At 40.3% G+C, this 27,381-nt stretch overlaps 2 protein-coding genes across 3 annotated transcripts in view; both read right to left on the reverse strand.

Annotated features, from left to right (window-relative positions):
- Positions 1–3: 3 nt before the first annotated feature.
- On the reverse strand, positions 4–20,332 carry CDKL1 (cyclin dependent kinase like 1). 2 transcript variants are annotated; one of them, XM_034433345.2, is made up of 10 exons: positions 20,147–20,332; positions 16,386–16,671; positions 10,808–10,929; positions 6,482–6,554; positions 5,078–5,168; positions 4,066–4,266; positions 3,348–3,430; positions 2,651–2,707; positions 1,306–1,461; positions 4–796 (listed from the first exon to the last, which is right to left on the reverse strand). In XM_034433345.2, exons 2-10 carry the CDS (start codon positions 16,551–16,553, stop codon positions 689–691), a joined length of 1,059 nt encoding a protein of 352 aa, XP_034289236.2. In that variant the 5' UTR covers positions 16,554–16,671; positions 20,147–20,332; the 3' UTR covers positions 4–688. The 2 variants fall into 2 exon arrangements, with proteins under 2 accessions (XP_034289236.2, XP_034289237.2); XM_034433346.2 differs by having other exon boundaries at positions 20,131–20,241.
- A 3,482-nt stretch (positions 20,333–23,814) lies between these two features.
- MAP4K5 (mitogen-activated protein kinase kinase kinase kinase 5) overlaps positions 23,815–27,381 on the reverse strand; it is a 99,735-nt gene continuing 96,168 nt past the window's right edge. Inside the window, exons 32-33 of the mRNA XM_060693837.2 lie at positions 27,175–27,230; positions 23,815–25,643 (exon numbers count right to left, since the gene is read on the reverse strand). Coding sequence (XP_060549820.1) covers positions 25,556–25,643; positions 27,175–27,230 — 144 coding nt within the window. The 3' untranslated portion in view covers positions 23,815–25,555. The remainder of the gene's footprint in view (positions 25,644–27,174; positions 27,231–27,381) is intronic.

Below are 27,381 nucleotides of genomic sequence, written 5' to 3' on the forward strand. Positions count from 1 at the left end.
AAATATATTAAAATTTTATTTTATTTCTAGTTATTCTAGGTAAAAATAACATTGATTACAATTGAAAGAAACAAAATGTTTAATTAAAGAGCTTTGTTACATTTTATTTTGTTGCGAAAACAGCGACAAAGAAAAAGTTCGAATCCAGGCATTTCTGGTTCTCGTCTTAACCTCCAAAGCCAACCCTCCACCCCCTTGCACAAAGAACCTGCAGGTTCAGCCTGCCAAGGAAACTAACTACATCTCTAGTATATGACCAAGGGTTCTCTCTTGCTTTGACACAAGGGGATTTTGTGAATGAAATATATTTGGCATGTATGGATCCCCTCCACCAATTCCCTCTGCAGCAGAGGCAAGAATTCTTGCCTGACAAAGTATAAATAACAAGTGCTTGATAATTAGAGCTACAATTTTCCAAGAGGCCCAAATACCATTTTCCTGATGAACTTTGATAAATTATTTCGAACCTTTTGTTGACACATTTTGTGTGTGTGTGTGTGTATGTGTGTCTGTTTGTGCGTTCGACAGCTATTTCCTTTCCAAGGTTTGTCACTTTTCAGAACATTGTGGTTTGCTTTAGCTGATGCCAATGTAGATACTGTGATTGTCTTCCCAAGTTTTTTTTTTCATAGTTAGGAACACACGAAGACACAGAATGGACTAGCTTTGACATCTGCTTTTTTTTTTTTTAGATGTTTGGGAAACGGTAGTTGAGTTTTCTTGTTCCACAGTAGTACTTCTTGTTATCCAAAGCAGGTAAAATGCTGCTGCTGGTTAATTGGGGCAGATACTGTAGCTGAAAGATAAAGTATAAATTATAATTAACTGGAGGACGTGTATATGCCCTTTATTTTAGCCTATTTCAATGCAAGATTCTCAGAAAAAGTGTTTTGTTTTGTTTTTTAAAATCAGGGCAACCTGGTCTACCCAAATATGGGATGGAGCATACTGCTTCCGTTTTCGCCTTTCAGGCCCAATCCAGGAGCCTTCACAGGCAGTAGCTTTTGCGACAAACTATTTTTGTGTTAAATTTTATATTTACTGACAAAGAAAAGTTCTCAGAAAAGTTCAACACTGGAATCCTGAGGCTCCCTACACCTCGAGTATTATATTCAAGAAAACGGTAAAAGCAGATGGCTTCTGAAAAGTTTTTACTAATGCTAATCATTCTAAACAGATTTTCATTTTGGTTTTGATTTTTTAATGTCAAATTGTCTTGAACATTGGAGTAAATAGATGATGTAATAGTCACAAACAAGGGGGGGAGCTCATTTCCTGTAGTTTGCATTGCCTAGTGTGTCTTACCCCAGGCACATGCCTTCGAGGTGGCCGGTTTGGTTTCCGTGTAATGGATCTTTCTCGTTCCCTCCCAGGTTCTACCTCCCGAATGCTATCAAAATAAGGATGCTGAAGGAGCTGTTCGCAGGTCAACCTTTCAGTGGGATCCATATGGAGACAGCCCTGAGATAATACAAGCAGGAGATGGAAATGCATACCAACTAACATAATTATGGGTTCAAAACAGCATTCAGGAAAACGAAATGCATTTCTCTCTGCAGAGAGTAAAACAATTATTACATTTCAGATACAAGCATCAACAGAACCCATGTTATAAAGAATGTTACTAATAATAAACAACAAGCAGGCAATTTATTTCCAAAGAGGAACACATTCCAACAAACATTATTTTCACATTTTTACCCATGTTAGAAAAAAAATATTTTCAGACTAGTGAAATCCATTTTTTTTACTACCGGTTCTGTGGGCATGGCTTGGTGGGCATGGCAGGGGAAGGATACTGCAAAATCTCCATTCCCACCCCACTCCAGGGGAAGGATCAGTGGTGGGATTCAAATAATTTTAACAACCGGTTCTCTGTACTAATGATTTCTTCCACCAACCAGTTCACCAAACTGCTCAGAAAGTTAACAACCGGTTCTCCCGAAGTGGTGTGAACTGGTTGAATCCCACCACTGGGAAGGATACTGTAAAATCTCCATTCCCTCCCAACTTCTGGGGGAAGGATATTGCAAAATCTCCATTCCCACCTCACTCTGGGGCCAGCCAGAGGTGGTATGTGCCGGTTCTCCGAACTACTCAAAATTTCCACTACCAGATCTCCAGAACCTGTCAGAACCTGCTGGATTTCACCCCTGTTTTCAGGGCAATATGAGTTTTCCATTCTCAAAGTCGCACACATTAAGTTTGTGAATGGAAAAGATTCATTTCTTTGTGTCATCCTCCTCCTACCAACACCTGACCATCCAGCTTTTTTCTAGGTGCTTCAAAAATGGGTGCATGTTAGATTCACCTTGCTTCTCCAAGTCTAATTGTTGCTGAAGTACAACTGCCAAAACCCCATTCAGCACGAACGAGTGAGTTGCATTTCAGCAAAATTTGAGGTCACGCTCAGTTTCAGTGTTTTTCTCAGACCAAAAGTGCATCACAACTAAATATTCCATTTGAAACCTTGCTTTTGATCCTTGTACTTTTCCCCACCATCTTCCTTATTAACCATCTAACAGGGATTTTGGGGGGTAATCTGCAGTAAATTTGAAGATCGCTCTGAAAGGGATGATGAGTCATACGAGATGGTCCTGTATTTATGAGCCCCAATAAATGACTGCAAACATCAAGATGTTTTCCTCACCTTCATTAGTGCCAGAGCAGCATAGGAAATAGTGGGGAATTTCATTTCTAGTGGCTCCTAGTTTTTTTAAAAAAAGGAAAATAAATATTAGCAGAATCATCTTCATAGTTATTAAGGATTTTCCCAACCCCATTGTATTCCTATAACAACAAAGAAAAACAAAACAAAAATGCATTTTTCTTTTAAGGGAATGGTTCCCAGGACAGATGAGAGAAAGAAATAAATTGGCTCTTCTGCTTTGCAACTTTTTAACACAAATCCTGCAGTCTGCAGCTTTCTTTTCTGTTTCCAATAGCAATCCTTCCCCTCCTCCCCTCCTAGAAACCAATTTGGGTGTTGATCTCCAGACTGCACCTAGTTACATGTCTCTCTAGAATCATATCCAAGAGTGAACCATTCTTTTTAGGCAACAATTGGTAACCAAGCAATGTCCTGGGTCCCTAAATAACTAATCTGTAAAAGCAGTATTTTCTGGTCCTTCAAAAATCAACTGCTCCTTGCACTGAAAAGAGGAGAAAACACTTGCAAGCTAGCTCTGTTTTCTCAGGCTATTGTGTCCAGGCTGTCAGGTACAGTTCCCCCCCCTCTCTGCTGGGCATCTGTTGGTCTTCCACATTTTTTGCCACCCTGATAAGTCAGGTCCAGTGGTGATACCGTGCTATGCTTGTGTAAGACCACTGAGGAGGGCAGCTCTCACCATGCTTTCTGGGTCGGGTATCCTCACCCCACTGAAGAACTGGTTTGTGCTGAAGACTTGCTGATGCCTGGGAATGAGATCACCTTTGAACAAGAAGCAAATAGGACAGTCAGTTTAAACATTTGTATCCCCAAGGCCTCATCCTGTGTGAGGTTTGCAATAGAAGCAGATGGGAGAGAAGAATGGCTTGACTGGGAAACATGGGTGCCTAGGTAACCAGCCAAACACTCTTCCCTAGGACTAGCAAAAAAAAAGTATTTTCTTCAAATTTGCTGACCCACCCTCCTCCCACCTCTCCCACTTTAAAATGGGCTGGATTTTGGCTTTACTTTTCTTGCCTTTAAAGGCCTCAGGTTGCTAAAGGTTACTTAAATGTAAACAATCGGTGGGGAGGGGGGGAATAAGTAGGATTTAGGAATAGTAATAGGTACTATTACTTATTAAGTAGGAATAAGTGGGAATCCTTAAGGAACAAGGATGCCTTAAATAGTCTCTCTTCTTCCCCCTCTCCCAAGTATCATGATGAAGAAAGTTGATGAACATATACAAAAATCGATTTCAATTAACAAAATAGTCCCATGACTCAATGCAACACGTCATGTTTCTCACATGAGACAGTCAAACTTCACATGGACACCCCAGAGGTGGGGAAGGGGAGGGAGATAAGAAACAACAGACAACTTAGAGGTATCTCTGTTTCTCAGTAACCTTCGCTTACCTAATGTCCTCCTGATCAAGTAAAGTTGATCCACATCAGACTTTCCAGGCCAGAGAGGGATGCCAGAAAGAAGTTCAGCAAAGACACAGCCTATAGCCCAGACATCTACAGGAGGGCCATATTGAGTATCACCTACGAGGAGCTCAGGAGAACGATACCACCTGGTAGCCACATAATCTGTATAGTAGTCACAGGGCCCAGCTGAAAGGATTTGAAGAAAGGATTGCAGAAACAGAAGCACGATTTAGAGCAGAAGTCTTCAAACTTGGCAGCTTTAAGACTTGTGGACTTTAACTCCCAGAATTCTCCAGCCAGCTATGCTGCCAAGTTTGGGGACTCCTGATTTAGAGTAAAGGGGACTAAAGACACACCCTCTCTCTAGTCTAAATCTTCCTTTCAAGGGCAAAGGAAATAAAAGGATATTTATAAATAATAAATGAATTACAAACACTATACGGTAAGGTTCACTCTTGGCTGCTCACAGAAGAAGCAAACCTGCTCTTGTTTACTAACTCTGGTACTCATTTTTAGAAAGAGTAAAGGTAGCACTTCCTGTTTTGAACATCTTATTTTGTCTTTGCATGAATATTGGTGTAATTCAGTTGTTTTTTGTTCACATGCACTTAGTTGCAGAAATATAATTTATATAAATGACTTCTGTAGAACTAGGAACAAACATTTGTACTGTCTCTGACATAGCAATCAAAGCTGCATTTGATTTTGTATATTTGCATGTTTTGGTGTTTCTATATATTTCAATAACTCATTTTCCAGTCCTCTTACATTTTTACTCTTTCTGAAATGAGTATCATAGTAGATAAAGATAAATAAAAGGGTAATTACTTTCAATTAATTAACAGCTTAACAAATTTTAAAAAGCAACTTTGTGGCTTTTATCCTTTTATCCATTAAGACGAACATTAGTAACAGGATTAAACAGAAAAAAAATCATACATTCATGTATTGTTGCAGGATCTCTGCCTAGTGAATGAACTTCATATAATAAACTTACTTAATATGCGAGCAAATCCAAAATCACAGAGCTTAATGACAAAATGCTTCGTTATGAGAATGTTCTCCGGTTTTACATCTCTGTGTATGCACTAGACATAGAAAGAGAGACATAATGATATATTCAACGAGAAAACACAATGCTTTCTTTTATTAATCTCAGGCACGGACACCTGGCAGTCTAGTTTTTTTAGAATAGAATAGAATTCTTTATTGCCAAGTGTGATTGGAACGAACAAGGAATTTGTCTTTGGTGCGTATGCTCTCAACATACATAAAAAGAAAAGATACATTCGTCAAGAATCATAAGGTACAACACTTAATGATAGTCATGGGGTACAAATAAGCAAACAACTCACACTAGGAAACAATATCAATATAAATCTTAAGGATACAAGCAACAAAGTTACAATCATGCAGTCATAAGTGGGAGGAGATGGGTGATGGGAAGGATGAGAAGATTAATAGTAATGCAGCCTTAGTGAATAGTTTAACAGTGTTGAGGGAATTATTTGTTTAGCAGAGTGATGGCGTTTGGGAAAAAACTGTCCTTGTGTCTAGTTGTCTTGGTGTGCAGTGCTCTATAGCGTCATTTTGAGGATAGGAATTGAAACAATTTATGGATGTGAGGGGTCTGTAAATATTTTCACAGCCCTCTTTTTGACTCATGCAGTATACAGATCCTCAATGGATCAGAATTGTCTTCCTTTGAAGTTTTGGTATATAACAAAGTGTTAAGAAACGTATTTATACATGAATTGCTATGCATGTTCTCCATAATTCTGGATTCTATTGGAAAGTCTTTTCCCAACCTGTAACTATCAAATTCTTAATCAGCATGGCTGGAAGTTGGGAATTCTGGAACAACAATCCAGAATTGCTAACTTGGGGAAGATATGTTAGGGTAAGAGGAAGCAATATGGTAGCTATTACTTCCCCAAAAGATTTAATCCAATCAAAATTACTACAATACATGTTCAAAAATTAAAATAACCAAAATACTAGGAATCACCAAAACTTATGATCTTTTGCATTAAAATAAATTTTTAAAAATGCCAACCTGAAAAAGTTGCCAACCTCTCTTTTAAGGGATAGGAAATGTACCATGGAAACAGGACACTTCTTTTGGCAAAATGTCAAAAATGGAAACAAATCAGCCACACACACCTGCATGAAAACATTTCTCTAAAAATGATTTACAAAAAACAGCTTTATATCTAGCTGATCCACTCTTGAGATAATTATAGCAATTATACATAAGAGGTGAAGATTTAGATCTTGTTCAGCAACATGGAGGTACAAGGAAATACAGCATACTGCGTGGAAATACAACCATTTCTCTGATTTAGTGAGCTCAAAGTCTGTAGCTCTGCAAAAACAAACTTGTTGGGATGGAATGACTTACATTGTGTTTGTGACAAAAATTCACTGCTTGGAGAGTCTGCCAAGTTATGCTTTTCACAAGATGTTCTGGGACCCTGGAAGAAAAAAAATGGAAAAGGCAGCAAAAATAGGGTGTGTAGAATTCAACATCTTTCCTAGATGATTCCTACATACACACAACACATGCTGCAGTATTTTCATTTTAAAATTGAGGGCAAACTATTTAGAATATTCAATGTGGGTTTTTTTAAAAAATGAATTTATGGATTAAAATAAGAGCAAGCAAGAAGCAAGCTGGAGTGCAAATAAGAAATGAAAACAATTCCCAGATGCAGCTACTTAAATATTTCTGTTTTGCTTCAAGTATTTAAAATAGTTCACAAATATTTAACACTAACATTAATAAAACAGTAAAAATATTTATATAGAAGAAAAGATTCAGGATTAGATGAAAGTGACTCACCAGATGTATTCCACTGTTGAAAGGCATGGACCAAAGATAAAAGACCAAGGACCATTTTTCCCTATTGTTCCCTAAAGGATGGTATTTCAGATATACTACCTTTCATTCCAAAAGTAACATGTATCTTATTTCTCTATGAATTTGTCCAGTGATTTTTCAAAACCATAACTATGTATTACATAATGAGATTTATGTATGCAATCAATTTTAAAGCCATGTCCTGTTATATACAATAAATCAATACTTCCTTTTTAATATTCTGACTCTCCCTGCATTTATATTATCTATTTATTTATTTATATCCTGCCTTCAAGGCAGTAAATATATTCATCAAACTTTCCTCCTCCTATTTTCCCCACAAAACAACCCTGTGAGGTGAGTTGGGCTGAGAGAGAGTGACCAGCCCAAGGTCACCCACTTGGCTTTCATGGTTGGGATGGGACTGGAACTCATAGTCTCCTAACCTGGAGCCTTAATCACTAGATCAAACTGGTTCTCATTTAGATTCAGTGGTTGACATCTAGTTCTCATACTATGGAACCAGAAAAAATATTAGGTTCCCATTTCCTATGTCATGCCTGATTTATACTTTTGTTATGTTGTCTTACCTACTTTCTGAGCCAAACACTCCAAATACTATATAGCCGTGATGGCGAACCTATGGCACGCGTGCCAGAAGTGACATGCAGAGCACTCTCTGTGGGCATGCGCACCGTCGCCAGCTGCTTTTCTGGTTTCCGGCATGTATGCACACCAGCCAACTGATCATCCTGCATGCCAGAGCCCTGGAAACCTGAAGACCAGGTGGCCGGTAGGCGCATGTGTACCAGCCAGCTGGTCTTTTGAGTTTTTGGGGCTCCAGCGTACATGTACATGTATGCGCACATGCATGCATGTTCCGGTTTGGGCACTTGGTGCCGAAAAGGTTTGCCATCACTGATATATAGGCTTTCCTCGAGAGAGGAATCACATTAATCCTCTTATTGTTTGATTGCCCTTTCTATTCTAGTGTAGAATCTACTAAAATCTGCCAGCCCTGGAGGCCATCTTTTTCTTTGAATCTTCAGGGCTGCCACATTTAGTGATGTGGGAAACTAGGAAGGGGAATTGCATGGAGTTGCTGGAAGTAATTAGCCATAACAACATTCCTTTCTCTGGGAGTCAGGGACATTCTGCCTGCACCTTGAGTGGCGTGACTAGGAGGCATCTCCAGTTGGGACGGTGGATTGATTGGACCATGTGGTGGACATGTGGGTGCAGAGGAAGGGACTTTGACTTTCTTTAGGTGGGGCAAACCCGGAGGCTTTCAAATTTGGGTTTTCCCAGATATGCCAATATGACATCTCTAATAAAATGGAACTTTGAGGAACTTCTAGCCTCAGAGTCTTCTTTCGTTGAGTGTGTTACTTGGAACCCTGACAAAACCTTATAGACCTACAGCAAATTGTAACATTTGTTTGTTTGATTGATTGATTTTTATAGCTGCCCATCTCTGCAAATGACTTTGGATGGCTCACAATTATCTAAAAGAACAGCATTAATATGCCATTCCAACATGAAGTAAAATTAAAACTATACCGTTACTGATTGGTATTTAAGAAATAGACTATTTACAAGAGCTAATGCACAGTTAATGCATTGTAACAACAAGCCTAGTAGTGCCTGGAGGCTATTCTCAGATTGAGTCACTATAGCTGTTATGAGCTTCTGGATTTCAGGATTTTTCATCTTTTGCTTTGGACGGGGTGGTGCTTCCCCATTTGAGACCAGTGTGCAGCTTAGGGTTTCTCACAGGTTCACAACTACTGCTTGAAAACCAGTGTATTGGTTGCCAGTTGGCTTCTGGGTCCACACTTGTCAGTTATAAAATCCTTCATAGGTCCTGGTTATCTGTCTCCCAATTGGCTTTCACCCAATCAATAAATTGGGCAAAGTGAGAGTGCTCTGGGTCCCCACCATTAAACACTGCCGTCTAGTGGCAACCTGGAAGCTTTCTCTTATGAACAAGCTTGGAGTTAGGCCAGTGATGGTTAACTTTCAGCACCAAGTGCCGAAATAGCTTCACCAACAGATGGATTCACAACTGGCTGACAAACCATACTCAACAAGTAGTCCTTAATGGGTCTAAGGCTACATGGAGAGAAGTAAGCAGTGGGGTGCCACAAGGTTCCATCTTAGGCCCAGTACTCTTCAATATCTTCATAAACGACTTAGATGAGGGAATAGAAGGGGAACTCACCAAATTTGCAGATTATACTAAAATGGCAGGAATAGCTAACACCCTAGAAGATAGGCTCGAGATCCAGATGGATCTTGACAAACTTGAACACTGGGCCCTATATAACAAAATGAAATTCAATGTAGAAAAAAGTAAAGTCTTACACTTAGGTAAGAAAAACCAAAAGCACACATAAAAACTGGGAGAAACCAGGCTTAATAGCAGGGACTGTGAGAGGGATCTTGGAGTCTTAGTGGACAATCAGCTAAATATGAGCCAGCAGTGTGCAGCAGCAGCTAAAAAAGCCAATACAATCTTAAGTTGCATTAACAGAGGAATACAATCAAGATCAAGTGAGGTACTAATACCATTCTATAAAGCCCTAGTAAGACCACACCTAGAGTACTGCATCCTTTTTTGTCACCACACTATAAAAAAGATGTTGAGACTCTAGAAAAAGTGCAGAGAAGAGCAACCAGGATGATTAGGGGACTAGAGACTAAAACATATGAAGAGCCTTGGTGGCGCAGCAGACTAAGTGCTGTTAAGTAACACCAGCTACCTGCAATTACTGCAAGTTCGAATCTCACCAGGCTCAAGGTTGACTCACCCTTCCATCCTTTCGAGGTAGGTAAAATGAGGACCCGGACCGTGGGGGCAATAAGCTGACTTTGTATAAAAAAGAACACCGCTTGGGGGGGGGGCAAAAGCCCTACTAAGCAGGTATATACAATAGTATGACGGCTATTGCTTACCGCATTGTAAGCCGCCCTGAGTCTCCGGAGAAGAGTGGCATATAAATTGAACCAATGAATGAATGAATGAATGAATGAATGAATGAATGAATGAATGAATAAAACGGTTACATGAACTGGGCCTGGCTAGTCTAGTGAAGAGAAGAGCCAGGGGAGACATGATAGCCATCTTCCAATACTTGGGGGGCTGCCACAGAGAGGAGGGTGTCAAGCTCTTTTCCAAAGCACCTGAAGGTCAGACAAGGAATAATGGATGGAAACTGACCAAGGAGAGATTCAACTTAGAAATGAGGAGGAACGTTCTGACAGTGAGAACAATCAACCAGTGGAACAGTTTGCCTTTGGAAGTTGTGGGAGCTTTCAAGAAAAGATTGGACTGCCATTTGTCAGAAATCGTGTAGGGTCTCCTGCTTAAGCGGTGGGTTGGACTAGATGACCTATAAGGTCCCTTCCAACTCTGTTAATCTGTAAGGTCTGGTCATACATTTAAGCAAGACTTTAGTATCTGTGTCTATTGTACTAGATTTCACACAAATATCAAAATTCAGGCTTTTTAAAATAAATTGACAAGGGTTGGCTTTTTCAAAAATTGCATGATTTGTAATAAGCCTTTGAGGTGGAAGAAATCTTTTCAGCAATGATCAATTTAAAGGTCTAAAGAGGAGTTATTTCCCTTCTTTAGCATACATGATCCCATCTCAGCCACGTTATCTCCTTTGCAAGAGTCCACAGCAAGCTCTCAAACCATTCTTTTGCAAGCATGCCTTAATCCATGGCAACCACACAGTGGCCTTTTTTTAACCTTCAAGATTGATGGTTGCAGATCTGTTACATCTAGCAAGAAAAGTCTGCAGAGAGGTATGGACGTTATAACTGCTCTGTTTCTATGAATTTCATGAATTGGCAACTTACCCACGTGGATTCTTGTCAAGCTCGTGAAGGACCGTATGGTCACAATATTCAAACACCAAGTGAAGCTTTCGTTTCCTCCGGAAGACCTCCAGAAGATTGACCAAATTGGGATGTTTCAGTTGCTAAAAAAGCATAACATAACATTTGCGAAGCAAGTTCAGTTGAAGAAAATAAAGATGTATTAACATTCTAAAATTGGTCTAATGCTAAAACAGTCACCATATTAAGCAAAAAGGTTGGAGAGTCATTGCTCAGAATTTCATTTCTAATTCAGTTTTGCCTTATTACCGTGCCTCAGATCTCAAAAATACATATGTTCTCCTCAGTTAAACATTGTGACTCTGTGTGTATGTATGTGTGTTTATTTAATTTATTTATTTATTACTAATCTCTTCCCATAACCTTTTAGCATAACCACTGGGTTCTGCTTTTCAATCCAAACAAAGATAAAACATATACCGTAATTGCCATTAATATACAACTGCAATTTTCTTGCCTTTTGTCTCTCCTATACTATTCTCATTCTCCCTTTCCTATCTTCTCTAAATTTCACAAAGCATGAAACCTCCTCTTAAAGTATCATAAAAAACAGATATCCTGACCATAAATAAAATCCTACATTTTGATTGAATACTTGCATTTTAATTTTATTGACATGCAACATGCAATATAATCTGAATGACAAGATGAATTTGTCTTTGTTTAAGTGAGCCTGGAAGAGGTAAAATAGCCCCTGCTCATGTCTCGTTTTTAAGTGACTCTTGAAGGATCTGCCTCTTCCCCCATGTCCTGGATTAGGGAGTATGGTAGAGTTCTTTGGAATCAAAGTTGAGGATTACAATTTTCCTCTTCTTTTCTTCTTAGACATTTATCTTTTTTTTTTTTTTTTTTTTTTTTGCTGGTTACAATTATTTTCAATTGCTTTTAGTATTGTATACCACATTATGAAGTTGGCCAGCTTTAAAGATTTGGCAAATATGTTTAACAAATGAGCAGACGTGAGCAGTCATGGGCTGCTCACGTCTGCTTCAAAGGTCATACTAACTCAACACAGAGTGATTTAACAACAACACAGCAAAACAGCAAGAAAAAGGTGCTTTCAGATTTTTATAATACCAAGATATCACCCTGGGGTCTCCTAGCTTCGGTGTTCAAAAGAGTTTATAAAAAGTTGTGCTGGATTGGATGAAAGGCCTAAAAATGGCACCATGTTTCCCACAGAAGGAAACTCACAAGCAAGACACATCTCCCAGCAACTAGGATCCAGATGCACCCTGCCTCTGACACAAAAGTTGATATATAACTACCAATAGCCTTTTTTTCCATTGATAGCCTTATGTTCATATATTTCAAACCCAACACTTGTACCCTAAAGGCAGACAAGGTAAATGGCGCTGCTCATTTAATCTCTTAAATCGGAATGACTATGGCGTTGTTGACGCCTTTGTTCTTTCTTTGTTTATACAACACAGAAAAATGATGGATTAAGAATCCTGTCTCCCCACACCCACTGGATTAGATCTCAACCCACACTGTTCTCCAATTAGCAAACAAACAATCTGTTACTATTGACTGAGAAAGTGTTTTTCAGAACTGGCGGCAGAGCAGGCCCGCACTTGTTCAATCAACACAATTCAGCACACAGATCCACTTGAAAAGAATGGTGCAAATTGTTGAGATACTCTGCTTCCCCAGCTCTCTTTCTTGGTTCCTTCAATGGCCATTTATCACCTGTTTTCCTGACATAAGCTGCTGCCCCCACTATTGAATTTCTTCCTGGGCTTTAGAAATCCCTATTAATCTTTCCACAATAGCTTATCAGACTTCTGGATCTCTTCAGATAGCTAGGGTAGATTTGAACGCTACTATGGATTTAAAGCAAGCACAAGGAGAAGTAAGCAACTTGATATCCTCATTGGCTTTGTGGTACCATATCCACTTGTGCCAGCAACATAGTCAAAGTTTTGGAATTGAGGAATAGTAACATAAAATATCCACAGGACCCATGGTTACCTCCAGGGATGGGCTGCTGGGGGTTCACAGGGGTTTGGGAGAACCTCTAGCTAAGATTCTGTGCAGTTCGGAGAAACCCCAAATCCCACTCCTGGCTGGCCCTGCCCCGCCCACCCTGCCCCTCCAGGAGTCCCCACACAGCCTGTTTTGGATGCAGGTAAGTGCAGGGTGTGTGCAGAGGCTCGGGGAGGACGAAAAATGGGCCCACCAGAAGTTCGGGAAGGCCAGAAACGGGCCAGTTTCCAGACTCCAGAGGGCCTCTGGAGCCTGAGGAGGTCATTTTCCCCCTCCTGGAGGCTCAAAGAAAGCCTCCGGAGCCCGGGGAGGGCAAAAACACCTTCCCCCGCCATGGTGCAGGAGGCCAACTAGGCAATGCCTGCCATGGCCACACCCACCCAGCAACTGGGCAGAGAACCCTTTGCTAAAACCTCCCGTGGTTACCTCCTATGGACCTAAAGGCTTAAGGCAATATCATCTGAATGGAGAGTTAGAACTGGGTGTTATCCCTCAGAATTGACCAGAAGACATTTTCATCACAACAAGGCTCATTTTATTTCAAGTATGCATTGCTAATAAAATGGATGGATGGATATTTTTTAACAGACGAAATATACTTTCTCCAATTTTATCTTCACAGCAACTATGTCCTTATCCAAAACAATTCAGTGCAATTTCTTGGTTTAGGGGGAATAAACTGGGTTTCCAAATTTACTTGTGATTTAAATATATATGGCAGCCAACTCAAGACACAGCACTGGGTGGCTAATAAATAATAGAATAACCAATAATAATACTTTAAAAAGTTGAAAGCAATTGAAATACCCCAATGCCCCTGAATTCAACACACATATTCACAGAACACAAGAATGAGCTCATTCTACATCCTGGTTTAAGGTTCAGGGTTGCAACCATCTTTTCAGCACTTAGTGAAATGCTGATAAACTCAAGTCCACTTGTGTCTCCTCAATATTAATCCAACAATACTTTTTCCAACTGACCCAACATCCAGCTGCTACCTCCTTTTACTTTTTCATATTGGTGGGTGCATTATGCAGGGGATAAACTTTTGACTGATAAACACCATTTTCTATTCGTCTTATTCCACCTGCAAGACAAATGGCCAGGTGTGGAACAAAAGCCAGGACATCACAGTTCTTTTAAGGGACTTATCTTGGAAAACAGCTAGTCAATGCCACTCCAACTTCAAACTTCTAAAACAATTTGATGTGGTTTATGAACTGCAATCAAATACTTTGGCCACCTAATGAGAAGGAAGGACTCACTGGAGAAGAGACTAATGCTGGGAACGATTTAGGGCAAAAGAAGAAGGGGACGACAGAGAATGAGGTGGCTGGCTGGAGTCATTGAAGTAATCAGTGTGAACTTAAATGGACTCCGGGGAATGGTAGAGGACAGGAAGGCCTGGAGGAATGTTGTCCATGGGGCCGCGATGGGTGGGACACAACTTCGCAACTAACAACAACAACAAATGAACTGCAAACCAATTTAATATTGACTGCAAAATTACTGAATTATGGCTCACCTGAATTTAGTCAATATTTTTAAAGATTATTTTGGCTTTTAACAAAAAATAAATAAATAAGATACTGCCCTATCTTTTCGGGAAGGCTTCCATACACCACATATAGCCCAGAGGCAAATAAATGAAAGTAATAGCAGACAACCACCAAATGTTGTTTTTTGGAAGTACTATGTATCTTATCAAGGAAAGGAAGGCAAAAATACATAGTATTCCATTCTGTTTGAGGACTTTTAATCCTATAAGAAGTTTTCATTTAAATTTTTCTTCCTCTTCATTGTTCGCGAAATAGAGTTTAAATAATCAGGAAAATGGCTGGTGAGATAGCACAATGCAGAGAAGCCAGAGATAACAAGCAAAGCTAACAACAGGTATTCCATAAGCTATATCTATCTTCCAAGTCCCTCTTTCAGGGGTGAAATCCAGCAGGTTCTGACAGGTTCTGGAGAACCAGTAGCGGAAATTTTGAGTAGTTCGGAGAACCGGCAAATGCCACCTCTGGCTGGCCCCAGAGTGGGATGGGAATGGAGATTTTGCAGTATCCTTCCCCGCCACACCCACCAAGCCACACCTACCAAGCAATGCCCACAGAACCAGTAGTAAAAAAAAATGGATTTCACCACTGCCCTCTTTGCAGCCATGACCTGCCCTACCAAATGTCAGAGATAAATTGCTGGAGAACAGAGGAGAGATTGTCCACTATCTATTGGAAAAAACAAAAATATGCATCCAAATATCAGCACGAAAGCTATTGCAGAAATTGAGTCCCTGCTATTTTTACAGTGCCTTATTCCTTGTATATCCTTTCTGTGCTAAAAATAATACTACAAGATACGATACCAATGATTATAGTAATTAATACTAATGGTGGACAATTGAAGGTTTTCTTTTATATGCTCTTTTTAATTGTAAATTTATAATCATTTATATTTAGTGCTTTAAGTTGTGTTAGTTGTCCAGAGTTGTTGTTGTAAAATGGGTGGCGATATAAATTGAATAAACCAACATATAAACATAAATTATGTTAATATTAGGAACAGCAGGAGGATTGAACTGTGGCCCATTGGTGCTAATGTTTGCCCACAAATGACATATAATCAGCAGAATAAACCCAAGAAAACTAAGACCTCAATCAATTGTCCACAATGATTTACATCAATTACAAAATGAAAGTTTTTTTCCTCTTACACAATTTGGGTTGTCTTGGCATGCTGTTTTGCTTCATTTGGAATGGAATATATTTAGGCCCAGTATCAGGAGGACACTGTGTAAGAAGCTTTTCCCAAAAAAATTCCCTGGCCCTCATACCATCAGAAAATCTTTCAAGAGAGACAAACGGACAAGTGTTTAATACATACATCGAAAGCCAAAAACTCTCTTCCTAAGATAACTCTTAGGTTGTGAACCTTTCAGAGACAGATATGATAAAAATTCATTGTAAACTGATCGGAGAGAGTCTATGAGAGAGTATATGAGGTAAAGAATTTACATGAATTGATTTAGGTACCACAAGAAGCTTGAAAGAAAGGAAGAAAACAGCTTTCTGCTATCCTAATCACAATTAATCATGTCTACGTTAGAGATTTATCAATCTTCTTATCGAATTAAAAGTTCTCAAACAGAATGGAATACAACAATGAAAATCACTACTGTTAAAATATGTTCATTCTAAATCTATAGTTCACGTGTGATATGTAAATTGAGGAAATAAATAATCTTATTTATATCCACTCTTTCCACTGCTTCTCATGGCTTTTTATCAAAGCTATCTATCATCAAATGCATAGTCCATGTACTTTATGTATAGTTAATGATCCATGAAATACATTTTAAAGATAAGTTTCCAAAAGCTGGATGACTCTTAGGCAGGCATCCAACAGTATATTTGCCATATAAAAGGCACAGTGATGTTCAGATAAAAAGGGCCATTGGATTAGTTACAAGAAAGAATAACAATAAGCGTATAGAAAAGCATATACAGCTTTAATCAAATAAGCTTCTGATGAGCCGATTCCAGTTCATTACCTTTAACATCCGAATCTCTCGAAGTGCAATTTTTTTAATAACAGGATCATCTTCAGATTCCAGGAACTTTTTGATAGCAACAATTTGCCCTGTGTCTTTGTTTCGGCATTTGAAAACAACCCCATAGGAGCCTTCCCCAATCTTACTGATTTTTTCATATTTCTCCATTGCTAACAGAAAAGAATCTCTTAAGATGTTATCCACTTTCAGCAAGACCTGGTGAGTAGATGCTCTCTTGAGGATCTGAATAATTCAAAAGTTGCAAAAGATCGCAATCATCTTAAACCTGTAAGACAAATGTAAAAATATGGTTGCAGCCACACTTAACATCTATAGAATCTATGGAACATAACCATACCATACTGATTTTTTAATGGACCAAGCAATCAGAGCCTATATTTACTTTGTTTTAAAGAATGCACTAGTCTTCAGTACCCCCCACCCCTGATAATCCAGCAGGTGGTGAGGAGAGATTGGAGTTTTTTTAAAAAAAATAAGACCTCTTTTTAAGTGGCTTCATCACTGTTGCTTGAAATACCTTGCTATTTACCCTACAGCACTGGGCAAGCTCCCAAAACCTCTCACTAGAAAAAGTTAAATGGAACTTAATGAAGTTTTTCTCCACCAGTTCCACTGAAATGAACTGGAATGATTGAAATTACAGTGTGGTTTGTTGTGGAAAAGTTTCTATTTAACATGGCAGTGCCCACATTTCATTGGACTTCTAAAACCAGCAAACATATTATGAATTAATGTGATGTATAAACTGACCCTTCACCTTTATTTTTTCACTCAGCTAATTAGTCATTGCCTTGATAGGACCTATTCAATCTTGGATGACCTTGAAAAAAATGTAGCAGAGTCAGGTCTGGATAGAAGGCCTGCAAAAAAGCCTTGGGAAGCAAGCTGCACTGGGAAACTGAAGATACCACCCGGGAGAAGTCAGTGGCAAACTACTTCTGTAGATGTTCCAGAGGACCTGGAGATATTAATGTAGATCCCATGGGCCAAGCATGAGTTGAGGAAGCCTTTAATTTTCTGTTAATTAGATTTATCTCTACAGTACTTGCAATCTCACACAGCACCTGATTAATTTGGGACCTGGATACCTTTGGGATCTGGATACCTCCTTTCGTAGGTGTCCATCAGCTACAAAAGATCTACAAAATATGTCTCATTGAAGTTGCTCAATTCACAATACAATGACCTGAATGAAGTTTCCAGTACAAAAACCTCCATTGCAGAATCTATTCCTGTTTAGTTAACAGTTGAAGCTGAACTTTTTAAAGATGCACATTTTCAGACTTTCAGTTAAATTGGAACCACAGTACTTTTCTGTTCCATACTTAATAGCGATTAAAAGTTATTTACATTTATTTTTTTAAGATGATGATAATTTAAATTTAATTGTTTGCAATGACTTATAACCATTTTGAGATTCTTTTTAATAATGAAAATGGTGGGATAGAAATGTAAGGATAAATGTCAGGATAAAGCTTCCTAGATCTGCCACAAAACATATAAAATGCAGGTAATTCTCAACTTTCAACCTTTCGTTTAGTGACTGAAATTACAATGGTGCTGAAAAAAGTGACTTACAACAAATCCTTGCACTTACAACTGGTACAGCGTGTTTGGGCGCTTGGCAACTGGAATGTATTTATATTAGTTGCAGTGACCCGGGGTCCCACGTTCATCATTGGTGACTTTCCTAGTTGACTTCCAAGAAGCAAAATCATTCAATAGGGAAGTCAGATTCACGTAACAACTGTGTATTCACTTAACTGTGGCAATTCATTTAATGATCACTGCAACAAGATTATAAAATTGGGCCTGACTCACTTAACAGCTGCCCCACTTAGCCGCAGAAATTTCAGTTGTGGCCGTAAGTCAAGGAGTAGCCGTAGCCTTGGAAAAGTCATGACTATCTTTCTTAACACCATACATTTCTGTTCGTAATTCCTGCAACCTTTGGCTCTATTTGTTCTTTCACACTGTCCTCAAGACTTGGAACTCCTGGAACTTCTGCTCAGTCCCTTTCTTTCCCCTTAATCACATTTCACCTCAAAAGCCTTTTTTAAAAAAAATCTATTGGTTAACCTTTTGGATTTCTGTCACAGCAACCACATAAGGATATCTGATTGTATTTATGCAAACTCTCCCCATCCTATTTTCTCCTTCCCTGTGTTCTCTTTACCTCCACTCCTCTATTCAGATCTGATCATCTCTACATTCAGTCAGATTCAGACCTTAAGCTCCTTAGAACAAAAAAAAAGTTATTTCCAAGTTTATGTTATTCTGTAATGCTTCTGGGTCTCTAACGTGATGCCTGAGGGCTCTCAGGTGCCCTTGGATGCCTGCCAGGCTCCCTGCCCTAACAAACAATTTTTATTATAAAGTCTTTTAACTCAAACAGAGATGTGAGCATGCTGCAAAGCAAAGCACAAGTCTAGTGTTTTCTTCCTTTACCAATATATCTCTGGGCCCCACAAAGACATTCTTAGAAAATGAAAATGGTTGGGGGCTGCAAGCTAGTATTTGGAGTAGTGCATGCCTATTTGCCCCACTTCCCCATCCCCAGGACAAAGATATGTTGAAGTGGGATCATTCTGAAGGATAAGAGGGGTTGAGCTGGACCAAGTTCAGATTACTCCATGGCAAATTGATGTTTTGTAATGATTCCGACACCACTACGGTATTGCAAGCATGCAACCCTCCTAACAACAAATTGTACAAATGCCCTATACTGAAAGGGCCCCCTTGTCTGTAAAAAAAAGGAGCACAATCTGCACAGTGTAAAATCTGCACAGTGGTAGCATTACTCCGTGAATTTAGAAACACGGAGGAAAAAGGAGGGCGAGGATTGTAAGGCGCTCTCCGCACCAAAGTGATGGATACTAGCGCCTCTAGTGCAATCTGAAACCCGATTGCTGGAAGGCTCCAGTGGCCTCTGCATTTTCAGACCACTTTCCCCTTGCAAAAAGCCCATCTGTAAATTAAATTTTAATTCAGCACCTTTAGGCAAAGGCAGGTTGCCAGGGAGGTGCAGCCAGCTGGGCAAGCCCATCAGCAGCAAAACACACGCCTGCCTCTCTGCCTTAAGGAAGGAAGGAAGGGACAGGAGGCAAGGCAAGGGACAAGGCCCAGCTTTGACTTCCCCCCTTCCTTGTCTCGCCTGCCTGCAATAAATAAAAAAAAAAAACACCTCCAGAGGATAATAGTGCCAGCAGGTGTATGAGAAGGGCACAGTGGAGATGGTCCCAGAGAGGATCCTAAAAGAGGACTTGGGGATGTCCCCTCTACTCTCACCAGCCCAATAGCCTCTTGGTAGTCTTTCCCTCAGGCCTGCAAGCAGCCCCTTTGGGATAAAAGGCGAGATGTACGCTCAGGATGCACTGACAGGCATGGAGGGGGGTGGAGTGGGCAGCTGCAGAGGCGAATGTTGCCGTCTCAGAGGCAATTCAGACGTTTTTCTTTTCCCAGCAGGAAGAAGCCCGTTTGAGGGACCAAGTATGTCCCCTCCTTCCCCTCCCCCCCCACTTAAAGTGCCCTCTGCATATCCTCAGAAGTACCCTCCCTTCCATTAGCCCTGCAAAGCCTGCAGGGAGTTATCTAATTCTCCACAGAAAAGCGCGCGTTCCTCTCAACTCGCAGCCGAGAAGGATCTCCTCCGCCGCGCAGTCCCTTGCTCGACCAAAGGCGCGCTTTGCTTGCGCTCAGAGACCGGGAGCGAGAGGATTCCCACCAGCAGTTCTTCTCACCCTCGGTGCGAGACTTCGCTTTCATGCCGCCCGGCGATGGCTCCCGGCAGCTGCTGCCCGCTTCTCTCGCCTGCTGCGCGGGCGGGCAAATGTGGCGGCAGACGCGACTCCTTCACGCGCCACTCCGGGCCGTCGGGCGCAGACGCTGAAGTGGCTGCCAGTCAGGGCGGCCCCCGGGCGAGAGGTGGCGGGGTGGGGGGAAGAAGGCGGTGCGGGGAGGCGACGGTCTCTCGCCACTGCCCGCCTCCTGGAGGTGGACCGTAGGCAGGAGGAGGCTGAAGGCCGCCGTTTTCGGCGACCGAAGGTGACAGCCCAGCCACCCGAACAGCAGGCTGGACGGTCTGTCGTGGCTCCGTCTGTCAGGAGAGAGGACAATGCAGAAGGGCGGCATTGCTTCGCGGAGGCGCTTAGAACAGGGATTTGTTCCATTTTGAAGCCTGTAACGTCCGATACATTTTGCTGCGGGGTGACGCATTTCCCCCCCTTTTCTACTAAAACGCGCTGAACTTTTTCTCTTCGTTATTCAAAGAAGGCCAAAATACTGTGTGGTGTAAAAAAAAAAAAAAAAAACAGCATTTCTTTGCGTTCCTTCCATTGCAAACTACTTGGTCTCAAATTTAAAGATACTCCACTGCTCAAACCCGATCGCAGGTGTAAAAGCAATGGGAGAAGCCTGAGTTCACAAGCCTCCCCGTGGTTAGTGTATTTTCTTTCTTTCTTTCTTTAAAATATTTATTATTTTATTTTATTTTCACTTTCGCACACATCCATCAACTAACCACAGGGATGAAATCACACAATATAGTTGACTAAACTAGGATCGAGTAGTCTGTGGTTTCAAGTGTCTTGAAAACCTAATGGAAAGCAAAGTGAGATTAGGATTTTGGATTGATAGCTTCAAACCTATTAATAAAGAGCTTTGCTATGGAAGACATGAGACAGAATAGAATAGAATAGAATAGAATAGAATAGAATAGAATAGTTTATTGGCCAAGGGTGATTGGACACTCAAGGAATTTGTCTTTGATATATATGCGCTCAGTGTACATAAATTGACCTTTACCACCCACTTATCAAGAAATAAGCCAATCATGGCTTAATGTAGCTTCCAGTGTGAATCCAGCCTATGTAGTTTATCAGCCAGTGCCATGTGAACCCAGAAAATTAGGTTGAGTAAACCATGAAACTGCTAAGTCTTGCTTGCATGTCTTGCTTGCATTGTGTTAAATAATAGCATGCATGAATGTCTGAATCTCTGCTAACCACAAGTCTGGAACTTCCAGCAAATTTCCTAACTGAATAGGACTTTGAACATCAGTGGCTGGGTTTAGTCATTTTAATCCTGCTTAAAATAGGAATAGGTAATTTGTAGTTCATCTTACTGAATCATCAGGCTGTTATAGTCAGCCATAATGGAATGTGTTTTATGTGGGCACATTTATGTTTCTTAACACTTACAGGCTTTTTAAATTTTTTATATAGGCTTTCTTATTTTATAAACAATTCAAGGCAACAAATAAACCGAATATTCCTCTCTTATTTCCCCTCACAACCACCACCCTGTAAGGTGGATTGACTTGAGAAAGTGACTGACTTCTGTGAACCCAGCAAATGTCAGCAATCCAAATTCTTTATGGAGAGGATGCTTGACCACTTTACTGGATACTACCCTGTCCTTTTAAAACCGTCTTGCAGCCTAGAATCTTCTTGCTTCAAGTATATCTCCAAAGTCAAGTTTTAATATTCCAATTTTCCAGGTTGCCCAATTCCACAATGACACTGGGCAGCTGAGACAAATCAGAGGCTAATTTATGAAAATGTTATTGTATCCATGAAGTCATGATGAAATCACATAATATTCTTGGGCAAATGGTGTCACCTGTGCTACTTATGTGATGGCATGCCCCCCTAGCCCCTTTATGCCCATGAAAACAATTCATTTTTGCATAAAAGTATCTGGAGCAATGCAGATACTTCTGGGAAATTAGGTGAACTACTGATCAACATGGTAACCATTGATCGTCTAGTCTTGCTATCTTGGTAAAAACAACAGCCCCAATTTCAGTTCTGTTGAGAACCTTTCAAATATTAATTGAAAGTAGACCCCCCCTTTTACTTTCCCTCCCTTTGTTGTTGTTAGTTGCGAAGTTGTGTCCAACCCATCGCAATCCCATGGACGTTCCTCCAGGTCTTCCTGTCCTCTACCATCCTCTGGAGTCCATTTAAACTCACGCCAACTGCTTCAGTGACTCCATCCAGCCACCTCATTCTCTGTTGTTCCCTTCTTCTTTTGCCCTCAATCTTTCCCAGCATTAGGCTCTTCTCCCTCCCTTTACAACCCACCTTCTTTCCAGAGATCACTTGTTACCCCTCAAAGTGAGAGTTTATAAACCTGCCTAATTCTTGCTGCAAACCCTATTTACATATGAGGGGTCCTTGGTGCTCTCTGAGCTTGGTTGTTTTCTTGCAGGCTCATTGCCCAAACTAGGTAACACCATCAGTGCTAGTAAGGAGTGGGGTTTGCTCTCTGTTTATATTCTAGTCTTAGGGGATGGTCTTAGAAGTTCTTTGGGCTGTTTACTGCTTGTTTGGCAGTTCCTTAATTGGGTATCATTTGCTTGATTGTTGATCTGATGTTAATCTTGGAGTTAATCTATGCTCATCTGGGTGCCGACTGCTGGTGGGGAGGGGTTTGGTCTTTTTGTTCCCTTTTTAGTTTGTAGATTGTCTCTTTTGCATCGTATGTAGATATTGTTTATGTCTATGTGTCTATTGATGGCTAATTATGTTAGAGTGCCGGGCTTCTAGAAATTTCTTAGCGTTTTTGGACTTGGCTTGGTCTAAGATGGTCAGTTTCCCAATTGAAACTATGGTTAAGCCTGTCCATATGTTGTGAAATTATGTCTTCCAACCACTAGTTGGTGCTCAAGAATATGCTCTGCCAGTCTTCTGTATGTCCTACATAATGGCTGTTGCAATCATTAATGAATACCATCATCCATGATGCATTCATTCACCCATTATGCTTACTTTCTAGAGTGTACAATTAGTTACAAAGTAGAATAGAAATGTCTCTTGCCAATTTCAATATGATAGTTATTGAACAACCCATCTGAATACCATTCTCCCTCCTAATGGTTCACGAAGCATGTATGATTTTATGCTTACATACTTAAGAATATTAAAGATTGAAAGAGCCTGGCCTGAGATTAAGATTCCTGAGATTCTCAACAAAGCAGAGATTCAAATATAAGCCAATACATGCAACTCATCCTGTTACAGATTGGATCTCCTGGGCTCTTCCTGAAATGCGAATTCAGAGCATGCTGTATCCAAAATTGAGAATTGCATCTATGTGGAAAGACATGGACACACGCACACTTCTTAATAAGAGCAGAGATGCTACTGAGTGAAATTAAGTATCATTGTCTGCTACCAAATAGAAAATGTGTAGGCCTGAGATACGTTGTACCCACAAGATGGACACTGTTTCAAACTGTGAGGGTTCTGCTAGTTGGCAAACAAACTGCATTTCAATCCGTTTTGTAATATAAACAAAATGAGTTTTTTCTTAGGAGGAAAAATGGGAAACTTATTAAATTAATTGTCCTTCAAACTCTTTCATATGTACACATCCATGTTTGTCCCTTTAATAAAAACAGACATAGTTTAATGGGGATAGTTTAATTGGGAAAACAAAAAAGGAAACATGGATGACAGCCTTGAACAAAGGATAATGGAGAAAATAAGATTTCCCAAGATTTATTAGACAATACTGCTTCTTATATATATATTTATACCATACCACCAAGAAATAAACCTACCACTCAAATGTGCCCAAGTTGAAATAAATATTTCATTTTTCCTAGGCACTGCATTTTATCCAACTTCATTCTGGCATAGTATAAATAAAATACGTGTCCATGAACAAATTAAAGCATTTAAAAACTCCTTGAAACATGCAGGGGCATTATGTTTAGAAAGGTTTGTCCAGTCCAGGGCATTCTGAATCTCTAGTTTGACATTGGGGCACATTAGGAGGGTTGATGTGGGAAAAAGCTGTTATCTTTTTCCAATAAGACACACTTTGGGGCAAAGCACAGGCATCTCTCGCAAATGGCTAGTCAACATCTAGAGGGACCCCAGTCTCTGTCAGCCATTGGTGACCAGTGCAGGACAAACCTGTGTCACATTTTGACAGCTGAATCTGGAGCACGAATGCTTGTACATCCGGATAAACCTCTGTTCCTCCAACACGCTTATGAGAACTGACATATGGAATGTGGCTTCCCTCCTCAAATGCACACTCGCATACAGACACGCATATACTGCATAACTCACCCTATATCTATTTTGTAGCTTTTGCCAATTTTCCAGACTGTTATTGATCCTCTCTAAAACTTACCTTGCATTTCAAACATAATTTCAATCGATACCAAATGATCTTTAATGACCAATTCCATAAGCCAAACCCATACGAAATATTCTTGTACAAAACTGCTTTTATATAGCGAAAAAGGCTTTTTTTAAATTTTAAAATCCTCTCTATATAAACACCTCCCTTCAACAATGTCCTATATCTAAGAAAAGGTCAAGAAGAATGCTGTTTTTGTTTTTACAATTGTTTAAAAAAAAAACAACCAAAAAAACAAACCACCCACCCACCCACAACCAAAAGCTGCGCTGCAACCTTCGTGTGCTGGAAGTTAAAATGCATCACATCACCACCCTAGCAGCAGATTAATAAATAAAGATTAAATAGTGTTTCTTTACAAATCCATAGAGAACGGCTGCGTTAAAAAATAAAGACACAAACACAACTTCCTGGGAACCTCTGCTGAGGATTTCCCTGACATGGGGATGTTTTGGTGGCACACGAGAGAAAACCCATGAAGGCCTCACAGAGGAGAAATTCATTTCCACTGGGTCCTGCCCCACAGGCATCCCCCCTTTCCTTATTTCGCTGTTGACTTCAACTCCCAGTATCCAAAAAGTAGGCATTGTCAGAAGATGATGAAATCAGCAGCCCAAGCCATGAACCTGAGCATGAAGAAATCCTGTCCCAAATCATTTTGACTGCGTTTTGAGATTTTCCAACATCCATGCTTCTGTAGGCCTAACAAATAGAAGGGACTGATGATCTCACAGCTTTTATTAAGCCAACAACATAACCAACCACACAGTGGCAAGGGAGAGAACAGCTGCTTCCCAGCTGCAAGACACGTGCGACGTTTGGCTCTTGATCCTAAAAACAGGGTCCGTTCAGACATCAATCGGAGAGTGTGAAGGCAGAGGGAGAAGAGGAGAAAAAAAGGTGCCACATAATATGTCTTGAACAGGAGATCCATAAAGAGCGGCTTCCTTAGGCAACATATTGCTGGCTCACAGTTCAAGTCGATTCACGGTTGCTTAGTAACTGTTCTCGTGGCCTGCCAAAATGTAGAGATTGCTGTGTGCTGTTGGATTATCAGTCGGCCTGCTTTCCAGCACCACCACCCTGTGGGGCAAGCATAGAATGGGTAAGTCAGCAGTTGTTGCAGACATCCCGAATGCTGTTCCTTGAGCATTTGCTACTGGACCACTTCTAACCCGCCAATCGCCTCCCCATCCATCTTGGCACCCGTGTTTTCTTATGCAATCATGCATGGACAGTAGATATGCAGATATGATGCAGAAATGTTCCTTTAAGACGGAGCTGGGAATTTTACAACCCGCAGGCCACATTTGGCCCTTTGGTTGTTCCTGTCTGGACAGGAAACTATTTAACTGGAAATTAAATAGGGTTTTACCGCCAGAAGTACCAATGAGGGAGAAGCCTCGGTGAATCCAGCAGGCTGGCCCGTTCTCCCTCTTTGGAAGGAGGAAAATAGCCTTCCTTAGGCTGTCGGAGACATGATAGACAGGTCCCTCCTAAGACTGCTGCAGGTGCAGTAGACTGGTCCCTCCTACACCATGCAGGCCATATAACTGTATTGCTTTCATTTTGAAGGCAACTGCCATTTTTAAAAATCTATATATTTGCCTATGAGCCTTCACAGCCCTATTGATTCAGACCTCCACAACAGTCCCAGTTTTCCATGTGGCTCCTTGGGAAAATTAATTGCCCACCCCTGCTTTAGAAATGTGGGTGGCAACCCCTGAAACTCAAGACTTTTAGCTTGTGCCTTTTCTCAATATTATAACCCTTCAAATACTCTCAGAACAGGGTAGATGGAATTGAAGCCTACAGGATCCTCTCAGAATCTAGGATTCTTTAAATGAGAAGCCAATGTTACAGTTCTTCAGAGTAGTAAGAAGTCTGATACTCAAGAAATTTGAATACAATACTGCTACATAGTGTTTGGAGATCCTATATTTTATATATCTATACATTTATTTGGGTGAGTGGATGTGGTTTTAGCATCTCTATGCAAATGTAAAATGTAAAGGAAACAAAAAGGAAACATTAAAAATCTTACTGCAGGAAGGTTAATATAATTTAACAGACAGTGAAATCTGTTCAGATGAAATTCAGGACTAGAATTTTAAGAGTTCATGGTTGTATCTTATTCAAACAGAAATGGACAGACCGAAGGTGAGGAGAAGAGTATTATATGTGAACTTAGAAAAAACATTAGATAGAAATAATCAGACCAAAGGGCAAAAAAATTATACAATCTGTAGAGTGCTTTATGGAATATAGCATCTGGTTCTCAAACTACTTCTACGGTGAGTGTATCTTCTCTCCCTTCTAGCTTCATTCTTCTTGAAATGTTGGCTTTGGCCTTGAAACTACGGAGTGTCTGCTGTGTTTGTCAGAGCTTTACTTGAAAGTTGCAAGGGCTGAGATTATGTGAAAGGTTTGTGTATCAATCAAAAGGTATGGTGCCTTGGACCTGCAATTGCCTGACACGGTGGTATAAAGGTGGGGGAAGGCAGTGGCAGAAAAAAACCCTTAAGAAGGACACAGGGAGACAATGATTATTTCTCTAAATGTACTATTTTCTTTTTGAAGGAGAAAAGGCTGTAGGCTGCTCTTCTCAGCTCACCTGTCAGATCCCAGTAAACGGAACACCCTTGTTTCATCAGAGATCTCCTGGGTAACCTGCAAAATACCCAAAAAAGAACACAATGTGAGTAACTGACAGAAGAGCATTTTTGCCCATTTGGAAAAGAACAAACCTAATTCAGATGGCAAATGAGAATTGTTTCAAACGGGCCATCAACTTTTAATAATATACACACCAACTCATTTT

This window comes from Pantherophis guttatus, chromosome 1, assembly GCF_059756535.1.
Source record: "Pantherophis guttatus breed Tessera chromosome 1, ASM5975653v1, whole genome shotgun sequence".
NCBI classification, from domain to species: Eukaryota; Metazoa; Chordata; class Lepidosauria; order Squamata; family Colubridae; genus Pantherophis; species Pantherophis guttatus.

Excerpts from the sequence above, each read along its gene's own strand:
- CDKL1 (XM_034433345.2), bottom strand. The coding sequence starts at position 16,553 with ATGGAGAAATATGAAAAAATCAGTAAGATTGGGGAAGGCTCCTATGGG. Across the intron at positions 4,267-5,077 it reads TGGATTTGCTCGCATATTAA|CTGGGCCCTGTGACTACTAT; the intron begins GTAAGTTTATTA and ends AAATCCTTTCAG. Across the intron at positions 797-1,305 it reads CTCGAAGGCATGTGCCTGGG|CTACAGTATCTGCCCCAATT; the intron begins GTAAGACACACT and ends TTTATCTTTCAG.